The sequence below is a fragment of the Amblyomma americanum genome, chromosome 11 (genome assembly GCF_052857255.1).
Source record: "Amblyomma americanum isolate KBUSLIRL-KWMA chromosome 11, ASM5285725v1, whole genome shotgun sequence".
In the NCBI taxonomy this organism is placed as follows: Eukaryota; Metazoa; Arthropoda; class Arachnida; order Ixodida; family Ixodidae; genus Amblyomma; species Amblyomma americanum.
Window position 1 is genome coordinate 97,638,899 of NC_135507.1, and position 21,595 is coordinate 97,660,493.

At 47.3% G+C, this 21,595-nt stretch overlaps 1 protein-coding gene and 1 pseudogene across 2 annotated transcripts in view; both read left to right on the forward strand.

The window, feature by feature from the left end:
• The window catches only part of LOC144111480 (solute carrier family 4 member 11-like), a 78,550-nt pseudogene that overhangs the window by 10,341 nt on the left and 46,614 nt on the right, over positions 1–21,595 (forward strand). The gene's annotated exons all lie outside the window — the stretch shown is intronic.
• Positions 16,978–18,589, forward strand: LOC144109445 (uncharacterized). The gene has a single exon (XM_077642238.1). It carries the CDS (start codon positions 17,165–17,167, stop codon positions 18,359–18,361), a length of 1,197 nt encoding a protein of 398 aa, XP_077498364.1. The 5' UTR covers positions 16,978–17,164; the 3' UTR covers positions 18,362–18,589.

Genomic DNA, 21,595 nt, shown 5'->3' on the forward strand with positions numbered 1-21,595 from the left:
ATTCGGTGACTCAAAACTGCTTTTGTCAGCCGCTTGGGCCGCTGCAAACGCGAGAACACATTCTGCGCGATTAGATACCCGCGTTTGGCTGACAGCATTCATTGCCTCGCTTCTCTCGGCGTAGCCCAGATAGCTTACGCACGGCACGTGCGCCTTCGACAGAGCGCGGAGGCTCACGCCAATAAGCGCCTGAAGGTGGCGCGGAAAAGTAATAAGAGTACTACCCAAAACTGCTTGCTCTTCTCGCTAGGCAGTGTGTTATGGCGCTGCAATCGGCACCGCAAACTTCAGCGCAAGTTCGCCATACGCCACGAAGAAACCTCGACTTTCAGGACCTTTGGTCTGACATGCTGTCTTTTCCACCAGGGCGCGGCTCACTCATACCAGTGAAACTGGGGAGGAGGTTTGAGTGATAGTAGGCTCTTTAAGCTTTTATCATCACAATGGAAACCCTTACGTGAACGCTCGCGCTACTAAGTGGAGCGCAAAAGCAGGCCACCTTCATAATCGTGATTGGATTCCGCTGCGTAATGCAGCCTTTTCCGACGACCCACCTGTCGTGAGAATTCCGCGGTGTCACTATTCGGTCGATTTCGCTGAGCTCGTGGCTCTGCATGACGCTATGCCTGCTCGGGTGTTTATTTTGGCATCAACTATGTCAGCCTAAGATAGTCACTTGTCACTGCTGCGCCAGATACACGGGTAATGTCTTCAGCTCGCGCTTATGGTGCGACACATGTTCTTTACACAACGATTACTCCCCCGGTAATCAGGATGATTAGCGTTAGCTTGCCGACATTGTGCTTTATGACTGAAGAGTCGTAATAAAGCTGTACGAAGAAGACAGGACAACAAGAAGATGCACGACCAGGAACACACATAGCGCAGAACACACTGCGCTTTGTGTGTTCCTGTTAGTCCCTCTTCTTGTGGTCCTGTCTTCTTCGCGCAGTTTTAATATGACTGATCAAAAAAAATAACTAACCCAAATTCATGCCGTTATTTAAGAATGGTGCATTTTCCTTTAAATGTCGCTGCCACGCATGAGTCTGTAACAATTGTAGTTCGGTTTTGGGAGGGTTGCAAAGTGTAGTGCTTGGAAGAAGGACAGATGAGAAAAATAATAATTGGTTTTTTGGGGGGAAAGGAAATGGCGCAGTATCTGTCTCATATATCGTTGGACACCTGAACCGCGCCGTAAGGGAAGGGTTAAGGAGGGAGTGAAAGAAGGAAGGAAGAGATAGCTAGGTGCCGTAGTGGAGGGCTCCGGAATAATTTCGACCACCTGGGGATCTTTAACGTGCGCTGACATCGCACAGCACACGGGCGCCTTAGCGTTTTTCCTCCATAAAAACGCAGCCGCCGCGGTCGGGTTCGAACCCGGGAACTCCGGATCAGTAGTCGAGCGCCCTAACCACTGAGCCACCGCGGCGGGTAGACACATGAGAGGAAAGGTACGAACATGGGCAGCGCTCGTCCCGTTCCCTCACTAGGTTCGTGTTCGTATGTTCGCGCTCCTGTGTCTTTATTGAATTTAGTGCTTTGTAGTGTCAGAAATCTTTTGGCACGAACATTATCATCACGTAGCGCGTTTGCGAGCAGCATCATGCGAGCGTTCGTCCTCTATTCGACCCGCCGCAAGTTTGTGGTTGTGGCATCTTGCTTAGTTGCAGCGTCAGAGCACGGAGCACCACTTGTGCTGCCTCCATGGCACTCCAGCAGTGCGACGGATGTTCCACGTTACCACTCGAGCCTTCATCCCAGCTGAGGCAGGTGGTACTGCGCGCTCGTCCACGATTCCACGCCATCCAGTAATTTCAGGATGTTTTCTTCTAAGGTGTTTCAAGGCGCAGTTAGCGTGAGGCCGCCCACTGTATGCACGGAGGGGTGACGAGGTCGCGGAAACTCTGCCTTCACTGCCGCCGACACCATCGCTCAGCATATAGACGGGGGAATTTCGCTTAAACAGCTAGAACTTTAATAATCGCGTTGTGCAGTTCTAGATTTTAGTGCAGCAGCATCGGGAGCAATCTCTTAGTTCTGGGCCGCAGCGGCGGCTGAGTGGCTATGGCCCTCGGCTGCTTACCCGACAGACGCGGGTTTGGTGTCGGTCGCGGCTGCCGAATTTCGATGGAGACGAAATTCTATAGAGGCCCGTGTATCGTGCGATGCCAGTGCACGTTAAAGAACCCCAGATGGTCGAAATTATCCGGAGACCTTCACTACGGCGTCCCTCATAGCCTTAGTGGCTTTGGGACGTTAAACCACCATAAACTTAAACCGTCGTAGCCAAGCGACAAGTGAACCCGCGCACTTCCATGACGTCGGCATCACGTGGCCCGAGGTTCGTGGCTTGCGAGCATGCCGTCTTTCAGACGCTCGCTACTGTGACAGACAGACAAGATCGATAGAGCAGAACTAGGATGAACTTCGCGAGCGTCGGCGCGAACGCAAGCGCGTGCGACGACTGCACGAATGTGCTGAGCTGCAAGCCCCTTGAAGCGGAGTGGACGCGTCGACGGCGAGGGGATCTCGTCGGTTTTTTTTTTTTGGTTTTTGGGGAAAGCAAATGACGCAGTATCTGTCCCACACGTCGTGTAAACTCGGGATGCGGACGCGACGAGAGAATGGCGGAGGGATCAGGAAGTGCAAGCCCATGAAGCCGAACCCCGACGGAAGCAAGAGACATGCGAAGCCGGATAACACTGCTCGGGCGTCTGAGCGTCAGTTCGACGCGAAACTGTTAGGCCTTCCGTGTTCACTCAGTGCCTGTCAAAGTAGCTCCGAGTTTCACCGTTTGCTGTGTATACACGGTTTGTCGAACGTTTTGGTGTGTTAGAACTTAGTGGCCCCTCCCCGTATTTGGGTGTTGTGTGTTTCTCTGTCTGCCTGTTTGTCTGAAGCCGGTTTTGTAGTAGGCTGCCCCCCCCCCCCCCCCACACACACACACGGTGGTGGGCTACCTGCTCTCCTTGTCAGGTGGGAGTCCATTTAATCGTTATAGGGTGCTCAGGAAGAGCAACCTGCGTCGCAACCCAACCCAAGCAACCGTAGTTCCACCTATGCCAACACCTGCCGTAGCACCTGCTCTGTGCCACTGCGCACACTCGCCTACCCACCGGGTGGCTTACTTTCCAAGGTGGAGCCGGTGGTAACCAGGCGAAGGCCTGGGATGCTAATTAGGGGCCACCGCCCCTAAGCGCACCGAGCTTAGCGGAATGAGCAGCAGCGTTTAGAAGGATAACGTGATATGAATTTTGCTTGCACAGTAGCTAAATGGAAGAATTTGGGGTGGCACTTGGCTGGTAGCCTGGCACCTCCTAGTAGGTCGTAGCTCCAGCCCACAATTGACGTAATTTGGCCATGCTAGTGCACACATCCGCATTCGGCCTGATTGCCCAAATCGACTGACATGTTCTGTTCTGGCAACACTGCGATTTAGCCCCGGGACACTTCCTGTTTTATAGAATGCTGTCATGTCACTTGTACCAGTGCCTTATCAAACACTGAGCGCAATGCCTCCCTTGATCATCTGCCTCATCAAAACCAGCGAGACACGCGTTGTTTGCAACGGCGCTTTTTCGATCGCTGCGTGGCACCTGTCGTCTGCGCCGCTCCAAACATTTAAAACCTTTTGAAACGCCGCACTATAAATACAGGAAGTGCTTCGGGGCTAGCATAATCATCAGCACCCATGTTTGTTTGCAAAAAACACAACCGTGTATACGCTTAACCGCCATGCCCATCGGTAACATCACAGGGAGATTGGGTTGAACGCCCAGCTGATGCTATTGATGGTCGCCTATGCTCTTAACGCTGAAACTTTTAATTTGTTTTCTGTAGTTCACTATGCTTATATTAGGGCTCGTTTCAAGCCTTTGTTTGCTGCCAAGAATCTACTGACAGGCACAGCGGCACGAAGTGTACCACACGATAAATGACTTCTTCTTCGTATAGATTGCTCCAAGCATTATCAACACAATTAACAAAAAGGAGTAATAAGAAAGATCCGGATAACCCTTAATCGAACCCGACCACGGCGGCCGCGTTTCGATGGAGGCGAAACGCAAAAGACGGCTGTGTGGTCTGCGACGTCAGTGCACGTTAAAGATCTCCAGGCGGTCGAAATTAGTCCGGAGCCCTCCACTACGGCACCCATTTCTTCCTTTCTTCTTTCATTACCTCCTTTATCCCTTCCCTTACGGTGCGGTTTGGGTGTCCGCCGATATATGAAGAAGATACTGCGATATATTTCCTTTTCCCAAAAGCCAAACCACTTCAATTCAGAGGGAGTAAGCTGTCCTGTAGCGCACTCCCTTTCATGAAAGGGAGTGGGCTAGAAGGCACCTTACTCCCTTTTTATTCCTATATAGGCGTATTAATGTTTAGACTGTACTCGCTGCTCTCTACATTGTAGAATGCAAGAAAAAGGAAAAAGAAATACTTTATCGTAGGAGCTCACCTCTACTTAGGGGTTTCTTGCTGCACACTGAGCGTTGCTTGACCCTAGTAACGGCTCTGTTCTCAAGATGACGCGATCGATGATCGACGTGTGTGCATCGGTGCAAGCCAAGGGTATGGCTGGTATTCCCTCAAGTGCGGCCATTAAACATCTCCCAGGGTACGGGGTGGCGGTGAGAGAAATGCGCCAAGGGCACCCACAAGACAAAGAGAAAAGAGAGGATCTTGAGAGTGAGCGTTTCTGACTAAACTGCGCGTTCGCGATAATGATAAAGGGTAAAGAATTCCCGATTAATCACTATCGCTGTCAGAAAAGGAAGGAAAAGAACGCGACTCTAGGCATGCGAATAAAAAGTGCAAGAATCGAGCGCTCAATAGCTTAAAAAACAAATCAAATGAAGCTGACAAATGTCGCAATCCGATGGCGTGATTGGAACAAAGGAAGGCGTGAACAATACACGCCGTAAAACCGTCTATTCAGAGTGGCCCTTCGGGCGAGTTGGTTTGCCATGACGGAACATGTAGCGCTAAGAAACCAGGACGAACAAAGTTAAAGACACCACTATTAATTCTATTAATTCTAAAATAATAGGCGAACCGAGGGCCGGTGAGCAGGTAGTGACAACTCTTTTTGCGGGTGCTAAAACTATTTCGAAATCGGGTAACGTAATCCAAGACTTGGAAAAAAATTACATGGGCAAGGTATACTACTTAACACGAAAAACAAAGCGAAAAGCTAGCTGTCTTCGCGGCGGCGTTTCCGCTGGTGTTTGACTTTCCTAGCACGCTGTTCATACGTTAGCGCAAGTTTATTTGGCGTCGATTCCGTCAGTGCGCCAACGGGTCAGCTAGGCCGGATGCTTCCTTCTTGTGATACTCCGGAACATACGCTGTGTTCAGGAGGAACGCGTAGCCCTATTATCGGTCCAGGACGTTAAGCCCCACAATTCGCTATTTTTTTAATTTTACTGTACGTCTAGGGTGAAAAGAGTAGATCGCAAAGTGCGATTTAAATTGAAACAAAATTATCTCTACTTCTTGATATGTTAAAAAAAGAACCATAGGTATATTCAAGACGTGCCAGATTTGCCCAGAAGCCTCACTGTACACCTTAGCATGAACGGTGAGGTTCCGGCCACATGACAGGCTGAGGTGAGAGCTCCAGCTTCTGGCTATTAAGTACTGCACACATCCACAGTAGAGCCGCTAATACATCTAGTTTCACATCGTGAATTAAATCTGATAGCTAACAATGTGTAACTGGCTCAATTAGAAGGCTCGCGTAAATGCTTGATCGGGCTGTGCGCCTGTATACAACCGCAAAGACACAGCACGCGAACAATTTCCGCTGCGACTGCTGCTGGTAGACGCTCCAGTCAAACTAAGTTACCGAAATGATGTCTTTCCTTCTTTGCTATTACTTCATATTTGTTCGCAGGAGAAACGCCGGCTGAAATTTCCCAGCTGATCTATTACTAGCGTCGGCATACTACGCAGCCTCTACTGCAGCCGGTGGCTGACGTCGCGAGCTGGATTCCTGGGGAGCTGTGATGCAGCTGCGGCTGTCATTTTGAATCTGGGCAGGTTGAACGGGCTCGGAGTTTAGTCTTCTAAGTAAGGGAGCGGCAACACGTGCCGTTTCAAAGCAGACTGTGAAGTCGGCATACTTCCTGAGTGATTCGGCCATTGACGATCTGCCGGCGGTGCCGGTGTTATTCCCTTAAAGCGGCCTACATAGGCACCGGCCCTGCGACAAGCGAGAGTTGAAAGGCCGCCTGCATTCTTTCAGAGCAGATGAGGTCAATGTACAGAGTGAGCGTTACAATCTTCACATGCCTTTTCCATGCGCTTTGACAAGGGTGTACTGAAACGTTAAGATAAGTTTTTTGTTTGCGCAGCGTATGATTACGGGACTGCAGAGCTCGGCGTTTTGAAGCCGCTTATGGCTGGAAGAACTTTCGGATTCCAGTGTTAGTGTTCCGTGTTTCATTTCGCCACTTGATTCCCGTGTGGCTTCAGGGTATCGACTAGGAGGCCTGGACGTGTAAAGCCGGTACATTTGGTGCCCTCAGTGTACGTCCATTGGTGCAACGCTTCCACAAGCTCGCATGGTTTTCAGGCCTGAATGAGGAGGAGGAAACGTTTTTGAAACACTGAAATGATTTGGGCAAGGGAGGTGAGCACGGTTAGTGCGCTGGATGGCACTGCCTATTCCGGGACCCCATTGGCAGCCGCCACAACCCGAGCTCTCTGGGCCGGGGCCCGCTGGGCCTCCATGGGCGAACTGCACAGGGCCGCCTCCCAGCCCTCTTTAGTTGGCCTCCATAAAGTCCATAAAGTCCTCCATAAAGTCAGCAATAAAATTCCAATAAGGAAGGGCGTCAGGCAAGGAGACACGATCTCGCCAATGCTGTTCACCGCATGTTTGCAGGAGGTATTTCGAGGCCTGAATTGGGAAGAGTTGGGAATAAGAATAAATGGAGAATACCTAAATAATCTGAGATTTGCTGATGACATTGCCTTGCTGAGTCACTCAGGAGGTGAACTGCAAATCATGATCAACGAGTTAGACAGGCAGAGCAGATCGATGGGTCTAAAAATTAACATGCAGAAAACCAAGGTAATGTTCAACAGCCTAGCAAGGGAACAACAGTTCACAATTGGCAGCGAGAGCCTAGAAATGGTGACGGAATACGTCTACTTAGGGCAGGTAGTGACAGCTGATCCGGATCATGAGAGGGAGATAACTAGAAGGATAAGAATGGGGTGGAGCGCATATGGCAAATTCTCGCAGATCATGAGTGGCAGTTTACCAATTTCCCTCAAGAGGAAAGTGTACAACAGCATAATCTTACCGGTACTCACCTACGGGGCAGAAACGTGGAGGCTAACGAAAAGAGTTCAGCTTAAGTTAAGGACAACGCAGCGAGCCATGGAAAGAAAAATGATAGGTGTAACGTTAAGAGATCGGAAGCGGGCAGAGTGGGTGAGGGAACAAACACGGGTTAATGACATCCTAGTCGAAATCAAAAGAAAGAAATGGGCTTGGGCAGGGCATGTAATGCGAAGGCAAGATAACCGCTGGTCTTTAAGGGTAACGGAGTGGGTTCCAAGAGAAAGTAAGCGTAGCAGGGGGCGGCAGAAGGTTAGATGGGCGGATGAGATTAAGAAGTTTGCAGGCAAAGGGTGGATGCAGCTGGCAAAGGATAGGGTTAATTGGAGAGACATGGGAGAGGCATTTGCCCTGCAGTGGGTGTAGTAGGGCTGATGATGATGATGATGATGATGCTGATGACGCTGCCTATATTTGTATTATACTGACAGGCCCACATCATGTTACATAGGTCAGTATACTGCCGGCAGAATTGGCAACTGCCCATCAAAGTAATGGCGGGATTTAAGAAAGACCCGGTTTCGAGCCGACTAAGGTGGCACTCCTCGGTTCTGTCGAGACCATTGGCGGGTTCGAGGAGTACCCTCCTGCACAGGCGTAAATGATTTATAATCTCTCCGCGTTAGAGATTAGCGCGATTGGTAGGAGTGCCGCTGGAGACCCGGTGGTGGTTTGGAGCCCCAGGAAAGGGACGCTCGGGCGGCGGCGTGTGTTTCTATTAGTGGCCAAACCCGAATTTCTCCCATTTGGCATTCTGCGAGCGAGTGGCGCTAGCCCTCCCCCCCCCCCCCCCCCCCCCCCCGCGTAATTTCCGAATGGCCTACTGCGAGACTGACATTATGTACGCTGGGTAAGAGTTGCTGGCGGCCAGTGCACTCGCCACTTCCTCCAGAATTAGCGCGTAGCTAGATGTTATCGATAGCCCGTTCATCTCTTCTCCCTCATGTTCGACCGCAATGGCTTAGATACCATCCTCGTTTGAACTCGCGGCATCCGCGTAGTATATGCTTGTCTTATCACCTCAAAAATATTGAATTTCGCCCTGGCTTCAAGCCTCCCCTGATTATACTCCCAATTCATATTGTTGGGGAGCGACTCAACCGTCACAGTATTTTTCCACGCCTCCGGAATGCGCACTCTGCGGTCGGTGGTGGGCAGCAGCACGATGCTGAGATCCCGGAAGACTTGTCTGCCGGCGCTGGTCACCGACAGCCTAGCAATTTGGCTTGTTCTGTGGGCCTCAATCAGCTCCTCCACTGTATTGTGCATCCCAACTTGGAACAGACGCTCCGTAGGCGCTTTGGCCTGGAGCGCATTTTAAACCGCCGCCCGAATGATCTCATCCAGGTTTCCGTGGACGATTTTCCTTACCTTGAGATAGGGCGCCACGCACACCACACGACTGAAGAGGAACACCCGAACTAGGCGAACGGTTTCTTTTTCGAGAAGTCCATCGCGCTTGCCGGGTATCCTGCCAATCATCGTACGAAATTATCCGCAGGTGGAGTTTGCAAGTCCGTGGCACCGTTATCCCGGTTATTAGTTCGACAGAGCTATTCCAGACGTACCAACCCCGAGCACGGATCTTGTCTTGTGCTCGCAACTAACTCGGGCTTATCCGAGTTACTTCCGACGATAGGCTACGATTAGTTAGGAGGAACGTCGCGCCAACTGTACCAATCGGAGGAGGCTGTCGCTCCACCTAGGTCACGCATCATTATGGCGTCATCACAGCCTGCCCACAGGATTGTGAACAAACTGACCACCGTGGCAGGTGGCAGTTTGTGATTCGTCGCTGCTCGGGCACAGCAACATGAATCATTCATTTAATTTGATTTGCTTTATTGGATAAATACACAAAATGCGTTATCACACAACCTGCGGGGCCAGAAGCAGGCTGCGAGATTTGTCCAATAGTCCGACATTTTCACAAACAGTCTGTTCATCACGCAGTAGTAAATGCAGCAAAACCATTCAAAATCCACTGGCATGAGCAAACATAAAATATTGCATAATTTTTAATGGTAATCCTTCTTACTGAAAAAGTAAAATTGCCGGCTGCTTTTATTTCTATTGTTTCTTTAAAAATAAATTCCCTTTTAGCGCGACACATAAACGGGACAAGACAGGCTCTATTGTATTCATTGTTTTCGCAGCGCAGTGTTGTTTTAAGAGCTGTTCATACACATTGCAGGTTGTCGGCAGATTAAAGTACAGATGGCTGGAATTTCTGGTGTTGGATGTCGGAATTGGTTTATTAAAAGGGGTGTCTGTTTGAAATGGTTTCTTTCACAGTGATAGAGTTTTGGTTTATGGTTTATGGAGGTTTAACGTCCCAAAGCAACTAATGCTATGAGGGACGCCGTAGCGAAGCAAGGCTGAATGATGGGCTAATTGGTATGACATGTTGAAGAATAATTTTTACCAGCCGAAAAAAGACGAAGGACAAGAGGAGGACCTACACACGCCCTGTGTAGTTTCTCCTCTTGTCCCTAGTCTTTTTTTCGGCTCGTAAAATTTATTCTTCGACATGCCGCAGTGAAGGGCTCCAGAAATTTATACCACCTGCGTTTCTTTAAGGTGCACTGACATCGCACGGTACACGGGCCACTAGAATTACGTCTCTAGCGAAATTCAACCGCCACGGCCAGGATCTTATCCGCGTGTTTCGGGTCAGTAGCTTAGCGCCATAACCACTGACTCACCGCGGCGGCCTGATATACTTTTAATTGATACATGAGTGCCAATGGCAACACATTGATTTCGCGAAAAAGTTGGAGGCTCGGTACTTGGGATTTGGAAAAGGTCACAGTGCATGCGGCTTTTTCCTTGAGGTGGATGGGAGGGTCTAAATATATTTTATACATTGAAGCCCATGCGACCGAGCAATGTGCTAAACAGCAGTGAAAAACCTAGTAATATATGATTTTCAGGACAGAGGTGTTGAAGAATGCTCGACACCCTAATAACACAAAGCAGGCTGACGAAAATTTCGAGCGTACCTTGTTAATACATACTTTCCCGTTCACGTTGCAATCAAGCATTACTCCTATGTAGCCCATCGAATCCACTCGCTCAAAAATTTTATAATAATAATACTTTGTTCATATTAACACCAGAATACAGGATGTGGACATGCCAAAGCCACGAAAGGGCTTGTAGGGAGTCGTACGGCAGCAGCAACATCTCTTGTCAATTGGAGTAAAAAACAGCAAAAACATAAAAAGTATCACATTTTCCCAGTTTTGTAATACAGTCACCTAATGCTCTGCGGGTGGTTAAAACAAAAACATCATCAGGCAGTTCACTGAATATATGCGGGACATAGAATGACATTGTACATACAGTCTCCAAAAAGAGTTAGCGCTCTGGGAAAAATACATCTAGGAATGTTTCGCAATGTAACATTTTTAACTTCAACGACCTTAAAATAACTTTTCTAAAAATATCCAACTACAACAGTTTGTGCGAACCGGATGTGGAAAGAGGGCAAACAAGAGGAAAGAAACACACTTTGTGATTTATTGGGTGTGGAATATTAGTCACTTTTACCCACGTTCTTAAGAAGATGGCTTATCCTATTTTTCCATGTAGTGGAACAGTTAAAGAACTTTGTCAAGGTATATTTTTGTTATTCTGTATTAAGGCATTTATGAGGCGATCGGTTAGGTATATATTTAGTTTTAGACCAATGAAATGTCAGCTTATTACTTTTCAACCACGATGTTAGGCGTTGGCACTCGTCATTTATGCTCTGCATGATCTGTTCCAGAGTTTGCAAGGAGAACAAGTCCCGTTTCATCAGCGTACATTATCACTTTTGGTGCATGTAAAAACAAGGGAAGATTCTTAACATAAAGGGAGAAGAAAGCAGGACCTCAGACGGACACCTGAGAAATTCCTTTGAAGATATAAAGAGTGACGAAGAAAATTCACTTAGACATGCATATTGCTTCCGGCTAGATATGTAACTAGAAAAGAATTGTAATGTTCGTGCGCTAAATTCATATTGCTCTAATTTTTAAAACAAAATTGGATGTATTGCACGATGGAATAATTTCTTTAGGTCTAAGAAAAATTAATGACATTTTATTATTATATAATGTATAGATGATTTGGGACACTTCTATGACTGCTGCAGATGTCGATCTATTAGCCCTGAAGATTTGCTGGGATGGTGTTATCCTTGCGGATACATCATTGATCGCCAAAACTGTGCCAGCCCAGATCGTTCACTGCAACTCTTCGTCCTTCAGATTGGCATCCTACACCAGCCGCCGCGGTGGCTCAGTGGTTATGGCGCTCGGCTGCTCACCCGAAAGACGCGGGCTCGATCTCGGCCTCGGCGGTCGAATTTTTATGGACGCGAAATTCTAGAGCCCACTGCACTGTGCAATATCAGTGCACGTTAAAGAACCCCAGGTGGCCGAAATTTCCGGAGCCCTTCACTACGGCGTCTCTCATAGCCTGAGTTGCTTTGGGAAGTTAAAACGCCCCATAAACCAAACCAAACCAAGCATCCTATGCCGCCACAGCCTTCGTCCTGACAGCCCTCCGCTCCTGCTACTCGTTCCCCAGCGACTCCGTTCGTCACTCCTAGCGGAACTACACGACCTACCGACCGAGGGCCTTGTGGGCGTCTCCCGCACGTACATACGATCACGTCTGACGCGGCTTCCTTTGGTCCGGTCTGTACCGCTCTGTTTGGCGTTACGTTACTTCTCGGGGCCTCTGTCAACGCAGGAACAGACCATCCACGTTGCCTGCTGGCCTTTTGCAACCTACTGATGTACCTCTAGAACCCTTCTACCGTGTTGTAGTAGGCCTTCTCTGACCTTTCCCGACGTCCCATACCGGCAACCGTTGGATTGCTGTCGCGACCGACTATGCGACCCGACCCGCTATCACAGGTGCATTACCAACAAGTTGCGCAACCGATGTCGCAGATTTCCTGCTGCAGAATGAAATCCTTCACCACGGCGCTCCACAGGAATTGCTAACGGACCGCGGCCGCAGCGAGTAGTCAGTGGCATCCTCCGGTCATGTGCCACGCCGCATAAGCTGACTACAGCCTACCATCCACAGACGAACGGTCTTACGCAGCGCCTCAGCAGGACCCTGGCTTATATGCTATGTACGCGTGTCTCACCCGACCACTGGGATTGGGACGTTGCGTTGTCCTACGTCACCTTTGCCTACAATTCGTCGCGGCATGACTTCACCGGCTATTCGCCCTTCTCTCTTGTGTTTGGTCGGCATCCTGCCCTGCCCTTGTATACATTGCTACCAGCTACTGCTCACTCAACCACAGTGTATGCATGTGACGCAATCTCCCAAGCAACTATGGCCCCCCAAATCGCCCGCGACCGGCTCACCGCCGCCCAGACCTATCAGAAATCCCTCTAGGAACGCCGGCATCGCCCAGAATGCTATTCACCGGGCTCACTCGTACTCATTTGCACCCTTTCTCGACGTGTCAGTCTCTGTGAGAAACTTCATCAGTACAGTGGCTCGTAACGAGCTGATGATGATGATGATGTCCTCAAGTGGAATGGCACTCAACGAGCGCTCCCTGCCGCGCTACTGCCAGCTTCGTCTTCTTCGTCACAATATTACTGTCATCCATGTATTTTGGTAGGCGTACAGATATTTTTCAAAACATTTGTTGGTAATGCTGAAAACCGATATTGGTCTAATTTCCTGACCCGCCGCGGTGGCTCAGTGGTTAGAGTGCTCGGCTACTGATCCGTAGTTCCCGGGTTCGAACCCGACCGCGGCGGCTGCGTTCTTATGGAGGGAAAACGCTAAGGCGCCCGTGTGCTGTACGATGTCAGAGCACGTTAAAGAGCCCCATGTGGTGAAATTATTCCGAAGCTCTCCACTGCGGCACCCCTTTCTCCTTTCACTCCCTCCTTTATCCCTTCCCTTACGGCGCGGTTCAGGTGTCCAACGATATATGAGACAGATACTACGATATTTTCTTTCCCCAAAAACCAATTATAATTATTATTATCTAATATACTGGATCATTATTATTTCCTCCTTAGTACACTCGATATACTTTGGCTGTTCTTAATGCCTCTTGATATATGCGTTCTTGTATAGCACAATTAAAATGGACAAGAATGCTGAGGTTCGCTTGCATAACTCTGACAGTAAAACCGTCATAGCCACGGACTTTGTGAGCTTTTATGCTGTATATAGCAGCAGAAATTTGAGTGATTTGTCTCGTCTAAACTGAACAGTGATTTATCGTTGAAGGCGCCATATCGCAGTCCTCTAAGCATATCTCGATGGTCAGTTGTAAGCCTATGTCTACGAAATATGTTTTGAAGTTTTCTCTTGACGTTTTCATTGAGATCGTGAACATCATGTTGTTTAGGAGGGTTTCCTACAGCGTTTTTAACGACATGCGAGATTTTTTTAGGGGGAGGAGGAGGAGGAGAAATGTAGAGAGGTTAACCTTAAGAATAACCGGTCTGTTACCCTTCACGGGGGAAGGGGTGAGGGGATAAAAAGATGAAGGAGAAAAGAGAGAAGCAGGAAATTGAAGTCACTATGCAAAGTCAGAGCGTTTGATAAAGTCAGAGCCTATCGTGCAGGCCAGAAGTCCTCAAGAAACGGAGAAGTGCTTTGGAGGCCTTCACCGCCGACGACCGCCGACGACCGCCGCGGTCAGTGGCCGATAATCTTCATTTTCGTTAGTGGGCCTGGATCTAGACGCTCCAGGGCACGGCAGAGAGACTGCCTTTCGGCGCTGTAGGCAGGGCATTCACAAAGAATGTTGGCTATAGTCTCATCACACCCGCCGCAGATGGCGCATGCAGGGCTGTCAGCCATACCGATTAAAAAAAGAGTAATGCTTGGTGAAAGCTACACCAAGCCACAGGCGATGCAGTGAATTTGCTTCACATCTTGGTAGGTCGAATGGAATCCGGAGCTTGAGATCTGGGTCCAAGGATTTTAAACGCGAATTGAAAAATTGGCCTCAATTCCACGCGGCAAGCGTGATGTCCCGTGCGAGTGCGCGAAGCCTGCGCGCTGCATCTGATCTAGAAATAGGAATCGACACGAAATCGCCCTCATGGTGAGCAGTTGGCGCGGCCTCGTCCTCGCGCTGGTCGCCTGCGATGCCGCTGTGTCCTGGTAGCCATTGGTAGACAATATCGTGCCATTTATTGATGGCGGTGTGGTGGACCTCTCAGATTTCTGTGGCCAGTTGTTCATGGGACCCATGACGAAGAGCAGATTGTAAGGCTTGGAGGGCTGCTTCTGAATCAGTGAAAACAGACCATTGCTGGGGTGCTTCTTCACTGATATGCTCAATGGCGACACGAATAGCAGTAAGTTCTGCACCAGTCGATGAAGTCCGGTGTGATGTTTTCACTTCCTTAACTATGGTCCTTACGGGGATGACTACAGAGCCCGATGAACTGGAAGGGGTGACTGAGCCATTTCTGTGCATACGTACACACAGTCGGTGTCCATGCTTCTCATGCAAATATTCAAGGGTGGTCTGTTTTAATGCTGTCGACGATAAATCAGATTTTATTTAGGATTCCTTGTGTCTGTTCAATGAGTGACTTATGACACTTTTTTTCTCATCCTGATTATAGCCACCAGTTTATTGCTGGTGATACGGAATTACTGTAGACAATACTTGTTCTGCTTCTGTAGATTCCACTTTTGAAACACCACTTTTTCTCCACTATGGGGTACGTCAACCATGGGCATAGCGGTTCATCGTATTTGTGTTTGGAATGTGCGGTGGAATTGGATATAATGTTTCTTAGGGTATTTATTAATTGGTTCAAAATAGTGTTAACACAGTCTTTACACATGCGACTAAATTTCATGTCCTTAAATTTATGGTATAATTGCTTTCTGTGGCCCGACTTCACGTCTATCAGCAGGCATTTTAGTCTAAGGAAAACAAAAGTGAGGGACAGAGACGTCATGTACGCCCCGTATAACATTGTCCTGATTACATAGCATTTGGACTATGATAGTGGCGGATGGATGTTGTCTTAGTGTTTTCTATAATCAGGTTTCTGAAATTATACAAATCCAACAATCTTTTTCATTTCCTGAGAGTATACGTATTAATATAATCTAATTATTACAGCCCTCTATGATTTTTGTTCACAGCACGGAGCAAGACTAAAAGGAGGTGAAACTCCCGTCAGCGCGAGCGCAGGCGACCAGATAATTGTATGCGCCGACGGGGGTGTATGCAGTGGCGGCGCCTTGCGGCGCCTCGTAGAAGCAGCAGGGAAAAAAATAAAAAATGGAGCGCCCGGGCAGGCGGCTCCGGTGCGATATCCGGCGGCGGGCGCTCAAAGCAGACAAGCAGAGGACACGGGTGTTTGCTTCAGCGGGCACGCCGGGAAGTTGTATTTCTGCGCCCTTAAGTCAAACAGCAACAGTTCTTGTCGGTGCCTTTTCGAGGGCCGTAATACTAACAGCGCTGCTACGCGCAGTGCGTCCTCCTTCGGAATTTGCTAGACTAAGATGGGACGCAGGTGTTTTGTTCTAAATTCCAAAAGCGGTTACAAGTGTTGCAGGCGAGAAGTTGTTGTCGCTTGTTGCCTTCTCGGCTGACGTATAGTCATAAACGCTGCGCCGTACGACGCCCGCGTTCTCCTCCAGCTGATGAAACTCAGCGTGGTCACATACTTGACGAACGTGAAGGCATGTTTGCCTTCGGCGAATGCCAGCAGCGCTTATACCCATCTAATCAAAGTCGTCGCGGGGGTGTCACACAAAAGCCCTGCGTACAACCAGAAGCTACAGATCATCTTATTGCGGTCATGGAAAAGAGCGCGTATTATTTTTTACTGTGCTCAAATGGTTGAAGCGTAGCACCAGTTACTCTTCGGGCTACCAGCGGTAAAGAAGCGCGCGAGAGTGCCCTCAATAGAAGTCAGGCGCGCGCGGCCGAACGGGAGCAACACGCTCGACCGGTTGCCTTTGCAACCAGAATGCAGTAGTTTCTTTCCAGGCCGCCAGGCGCCGCGGGCTTGTGACCTTTTGTGGTCGCCGCAGACGGCGGAGTTTCCACTCCTTATAATCTTTCTCCGTGGTTCAGAGTAGCGAGAATGTTTTCCTTTTCGTGTAAAGATTTTTACACATTTGTGTTGCGGGCGCCTGTACACAGCACCAGCCGTTATACCAGAGGGTAGTGTGATGAAAAAAGATTCTATGACCTGATTATTGAGGGAATTGTCATTGTGAACAACGATTCGGAACGAAGACCTCACAAGGAAGGCAACACATTTCTACCACGGGATCTGACACTTCTACAGCAGAAGACTAGGTTAAATCCTTGAATACAAATGTGCTCTTGTTTTAGGTATGCCTTGGATAGGGCAATTATATCATATGCGAAGCTGTGATCCGACAGGAGCGTCAGTAAGACGTCCTCGTTTTTTTTGTAAACTCCAGATGTTGAAAATGCAGTACAGATAAACACCCGTCAGTGGACACGGCAACCCCGTGGTGACAATGTCAACTGATGTGCCACTATTTGTGCAGGTACTTACCGGATTCTTTTCCATCGCCTTGGGCCGTGCAGTAAGCGCAGACAGCGGCTTCAATCGTCACCCAGCTTCTGCCAATGCCTTTCGACTGCCGTGCGCGGGGGGCGTACATTTTTCACACTGCGAGCTGCTGTCGTGGCACGTGGATACTACCTTCTGCGCACCCTCTTCGAGCACAGCGACGTCATCCACACTTCCAGCCCGGATTTTGCCTATAAAAGGAACGCCTGCGCCTTCCATCAGCAGTGGACACGGCAACCCCGTGGTGACAATGTCAACTGATGTGCCACTATTTGTGCAGGTACTTACCGGATTCTTTTCCATCGCCTTGGGCCGTGCAGTAAGCGCAGACAGCGGCTTCAATCGTCACCCAGCTTCTGCCGATGCCTTTCGACTGCCGTGCGCGGGGGGCGTACATTTTTCACACTGCGAGCTGCTGTCGTGGCACGTGGATACTACCTTCTGCGCACCCTCTTCGAGCACAGCGACGTCATCCACACTTCCAGCCCGGATTTTGCCTATAAAAGGAACGCCTGCGCCTTCCATCAGCAGTGGACACGGCAACCCCGTGGTGACAATGTCAACTGATGTGCCACTATTTGTGCAGGTTGGTGGACGAAAATATTGCTGCCGTAGCAACTGCCTTTTTTTGATCGTGTTGCCGTGTCCACGCATATTGCTGGTTTGCTTTAGTGATTGTATCTCAATTGTAGGCCTGTTGCTGAAGTTATCCGGCGATGTTGAGGAAAATCCTGGCCCGGATACAATGGAAATGATTCAACAAGTAATTGCTTCTCAAACTGAAATCCTCAGCAAATTAAGCGAAATACAGGAAAACCAAACATCGTCTGAAGCAAGAATTCTAGACATGCAATCCAGGCTGTCTGCTATAGAACAAAAGCTACAAACCTTTGACGAGTCTCGGGATAGGCTTTCGAAACTAGAAACTTTTGCTGAAAGATGTGAAATAGAAATGACTACAGTTTCGAGAAAACTTGATGAGTTGGAAAACCGCTCGCGGCGCAATAACTTGATTGTACGCGGAGTCAAGGAGGAGGAATCAGAGAGTGAAGAGGACCTACTACAGAAAGTAAACAATGACATCTTTGATAAAATTCTGAAACAAAGGGTGGACACTATTGAAAGGATTCACCGACTTGGAAAGAGGGAACCAGGTAGAGACCGTCCGATTATTATTAAACTTACTGACTTTAGGGATAAGATGAAAATAATGAGTAACTGTTTCAACCTAAAAGGCACTCAATTTAGTGTAAATGAAGATTTTTCTAAAAGGGTTGTGGAAATACGAAAAAATCTTTGGAACTCCTGTGCCGATGAACGAAAGAACGGCGTGAAAGCTAAGTTAATTTTTGATAAGTTAAAAGTCAAGAATACCTTATACGCATGGAACGAGGAGACCAAGCAGCGGTTCAAATGCCAGGTTGCCACTAGCACTAGCAATGAGTGACTAAACAATCATAAGACGGTCTGCTTTAAAATTATAAATGTGAACGCTAGGAGCATGCTTAACAAGGTTGACGCCATAGAAAGTATATGCCTTGAACATGAACCCGATATTATGGTAATCACAGAGACATGGCTACATAAAGATATTAAAGACTGTGAAGTTGCTCCCCCAAACTACTCCATAGTACGAAAAGACCGTGAAAGGAGGGGTGGCGGTGTTGCAATACTGGTTAAGAGTAATCTAGTATTCTCAGTTATAGAAGGGTTTGATGATTTAGAAACTGCATGGATTAAAACCAGACTGAATGGTCGTACTGTCTTAGTGGGTGCTTTCTACAGAGCTCCCAGTTCAACCATAGACGTGCTTGATAACCTAAAAAGGTTACTGGACCTAAATGTACACTTTGGTGACAATATTATGCTGACAGGTGATTTTAATTTGCCAGGAATTGATTGGATGTCGCTTTCTCCCGGCAGAGTTGATACAGCTAGCAGTGAACATCTGATCGAACTCGCCTATTGCTATGGTTTGACTCAGATTGTTGAAAAGAGTACGAGAGTATGTACGACAACATCCTCGATACTAGACCTTGTCTTTTTGTCATCTGGTCTACTAGAGTTTTTGCTGAGTTGTGATGTTGAAGAAGGATTGTCTGACCATAAAATGGTGATTATGTCGCTCAATATGACTCACGAAATATGTCACAAATCTTGCAGAAAGACTGTTTTGAATTTTGCGGCTGCCGATGATGTCGGATTACTGGACTACCTTGAGATCTCGTTTGATGAATTCATGTGTTTATATCAAGACGGACTTGGCACAGATAAGTTGTGGGATTTTTTTGCAAACATGACAGCGAAAGCAATTGAGATGTTCATTCCTAAAACCACGAAAATAACAAAAAGGAAGCATCCTTGGATTAATAGAGACATTATTCACAAAAAACGACAGCTCAAAAGGAAACGAAAAAGATGCTCACAATACCCAAGCCCTGAATTAAAAACCTCCATATGTCGTATGAGCCAAGAGTTAAAGCGACTCATCAAAGAAAGTAAAAATACCTTTTACAGTCAGACTCTCACCAGATTTCTTACTGAAGCGCCCAGTAAGTTCTGGCGATATATAAATGGCGGCGGTAAAACTCCCCATTCTAATGAAGAAGAGAGCCCCCAGAGGGCTGAAAGTTTTAATTCATTTTTTGCATCTGTTTTCACTGAAGATGACGGCGAATCACCGTTTTTTGAGCCTCCAGGTTGCCCTCCTATACCCGATTTAGAAATAAGTGAAGAAGGAGTTCTGAAACTCCTTTTGAATATCAACACTAAAAAGAACTCAGGACCGGACGGTATCCCGAATGAATTCTTATATAGATATGCAGAGTGGAATTCTAAATTTCTTACCAAAATCTTTCAATCGTCTATCGACAGTAGTTGTGTTCCCATCGCCTGGAAATGTGCGAAAATAGTGCCTGTGCATAAAAATGGTCCCACTTCTAACGTTGAAAATTATAGACCTATTTCCCTCATTGGCACGTGTTCCAAGTTACTCGAACATATTATGTACGCTCACTTATCAACTTTTCTTGAGAGTAACAATCACCTATTTGTAAACCAGCATGGCTTCCGCAAGGGGCTTTCTACCATCACACAACTCACGGAAACTGTACATGATCTTTCTCAGTCAATTAATTCCCGCATGCAAACAGACATCATAATTTTGGACTTTGCAAAGGCGTTTGATAAGGTTTCGCACCCTAAGCTATTACTAAAAATCAGTGCCATATTTAAAAATGAAACTATAACTAAGTGGTTCAGGTCATATCTTTCGTCTAGAGTACAGTATGTTCAGGTTCAAGAGTATAAATCCAACATCATGCCAGTCGATTCCGGTGTTCCCCAGGGCAGCGTTCTGGGCCCTCTCTTGTTTTTGATCTTCATCAACGACTTGCCTGTTGGTTTGAGCGTTCCAGTTAGACTGTATGCAGATGACTGCATCGTTTATAAACAAATTAATACTCCAGAAGATCAGGCAGAACTCAATCAAAACTTGCAGAAAATACATGAATGGTGTAAGGTGTGGCAGATGGTATTAAATTCAAACAAAACAGTTTTTATGACCATTACAAGAAAGAAAACTGTCCTTGATTACAGTTACAGCATTAATGGTAGATTACTAACTAGAGTAAGTAATTTTAAATACCTTGGAGTAACACTCACATCTGACTTACGCTGGAATTCACACATAGATAATGTATGTACTAAGGCTTCCAAGGCACTCTGGAGCTTGAGACGCAATATGTGCAGTGCAACTCCTGAAATAAAAAGTCTGGTTTTCAAAAGCCTAGTTAGGCCTATCCTCGAATATGCAAAAGTTGTCTGGGACCCGTACACTGCTTCCAACTGTTCTAAGCTGGAAAGAATCCAGCGTCTCGGAGCAAGGTTTATATTTAATAGGTATCGTTATTCTGATTCTCCAACTTCTTTGTGTAAATCTGCTGATTTGCAAACACTTGACATTAGAACCAAATGCGACAGACTCAAGTTTCTTTTCCAGATCGCTAACCACTACTTGAAAATCGATCAAACAAAATACTTTGAAATTAAAACAGGGGAAACATCACGCCATCGTCACAGTTTGTACATCCCAATGCCGCCTGTCAGAAATGATTGCTTTAAATTTAGTTTTTTCCCTAGAGCCATTAAGGAATGGAATATGTTACCAAACTCCGTTGTCACGTCACAATCACTAAGCGAATTTTTAGATAAACTGCACAATATTTTATGTTCTGCTTGATTTCTATGACAATGTTTTCGTTTTGTTCAAGTGGCAAACACAATTATGTATGAAATTTAGTGTTGATCTCAGTGTTTGTTTAATGTGTTCTTTTTCTGTTTCAAGTTTGATTTCCACTCCTGTAATAGCCCGCCCAGGGCTGACAGTATGAATAAATGAAATGAAATGAAATGAAATTTGAACATGCCATCGAAAGCTAGGTGTCAGGTACATTAAAGTTCTAAGAAGTCATACACTGTTAGCCAACTATGGCTAGATCCTATTCGATGGTAATATGCAGCGGCCGAGGAGTTTTGGTACTCGTCATTATGATGTTCCCTTGGGATACCCAGGCAAATTTCCACTTGCGGTCACGGTTGGGCTACACTGCCTTTACCAGAAGAATTTTGTTTTCGTTTGTTCGTTCACATAATTGGTTCACAAGAGGTGAATCCCTTTGAA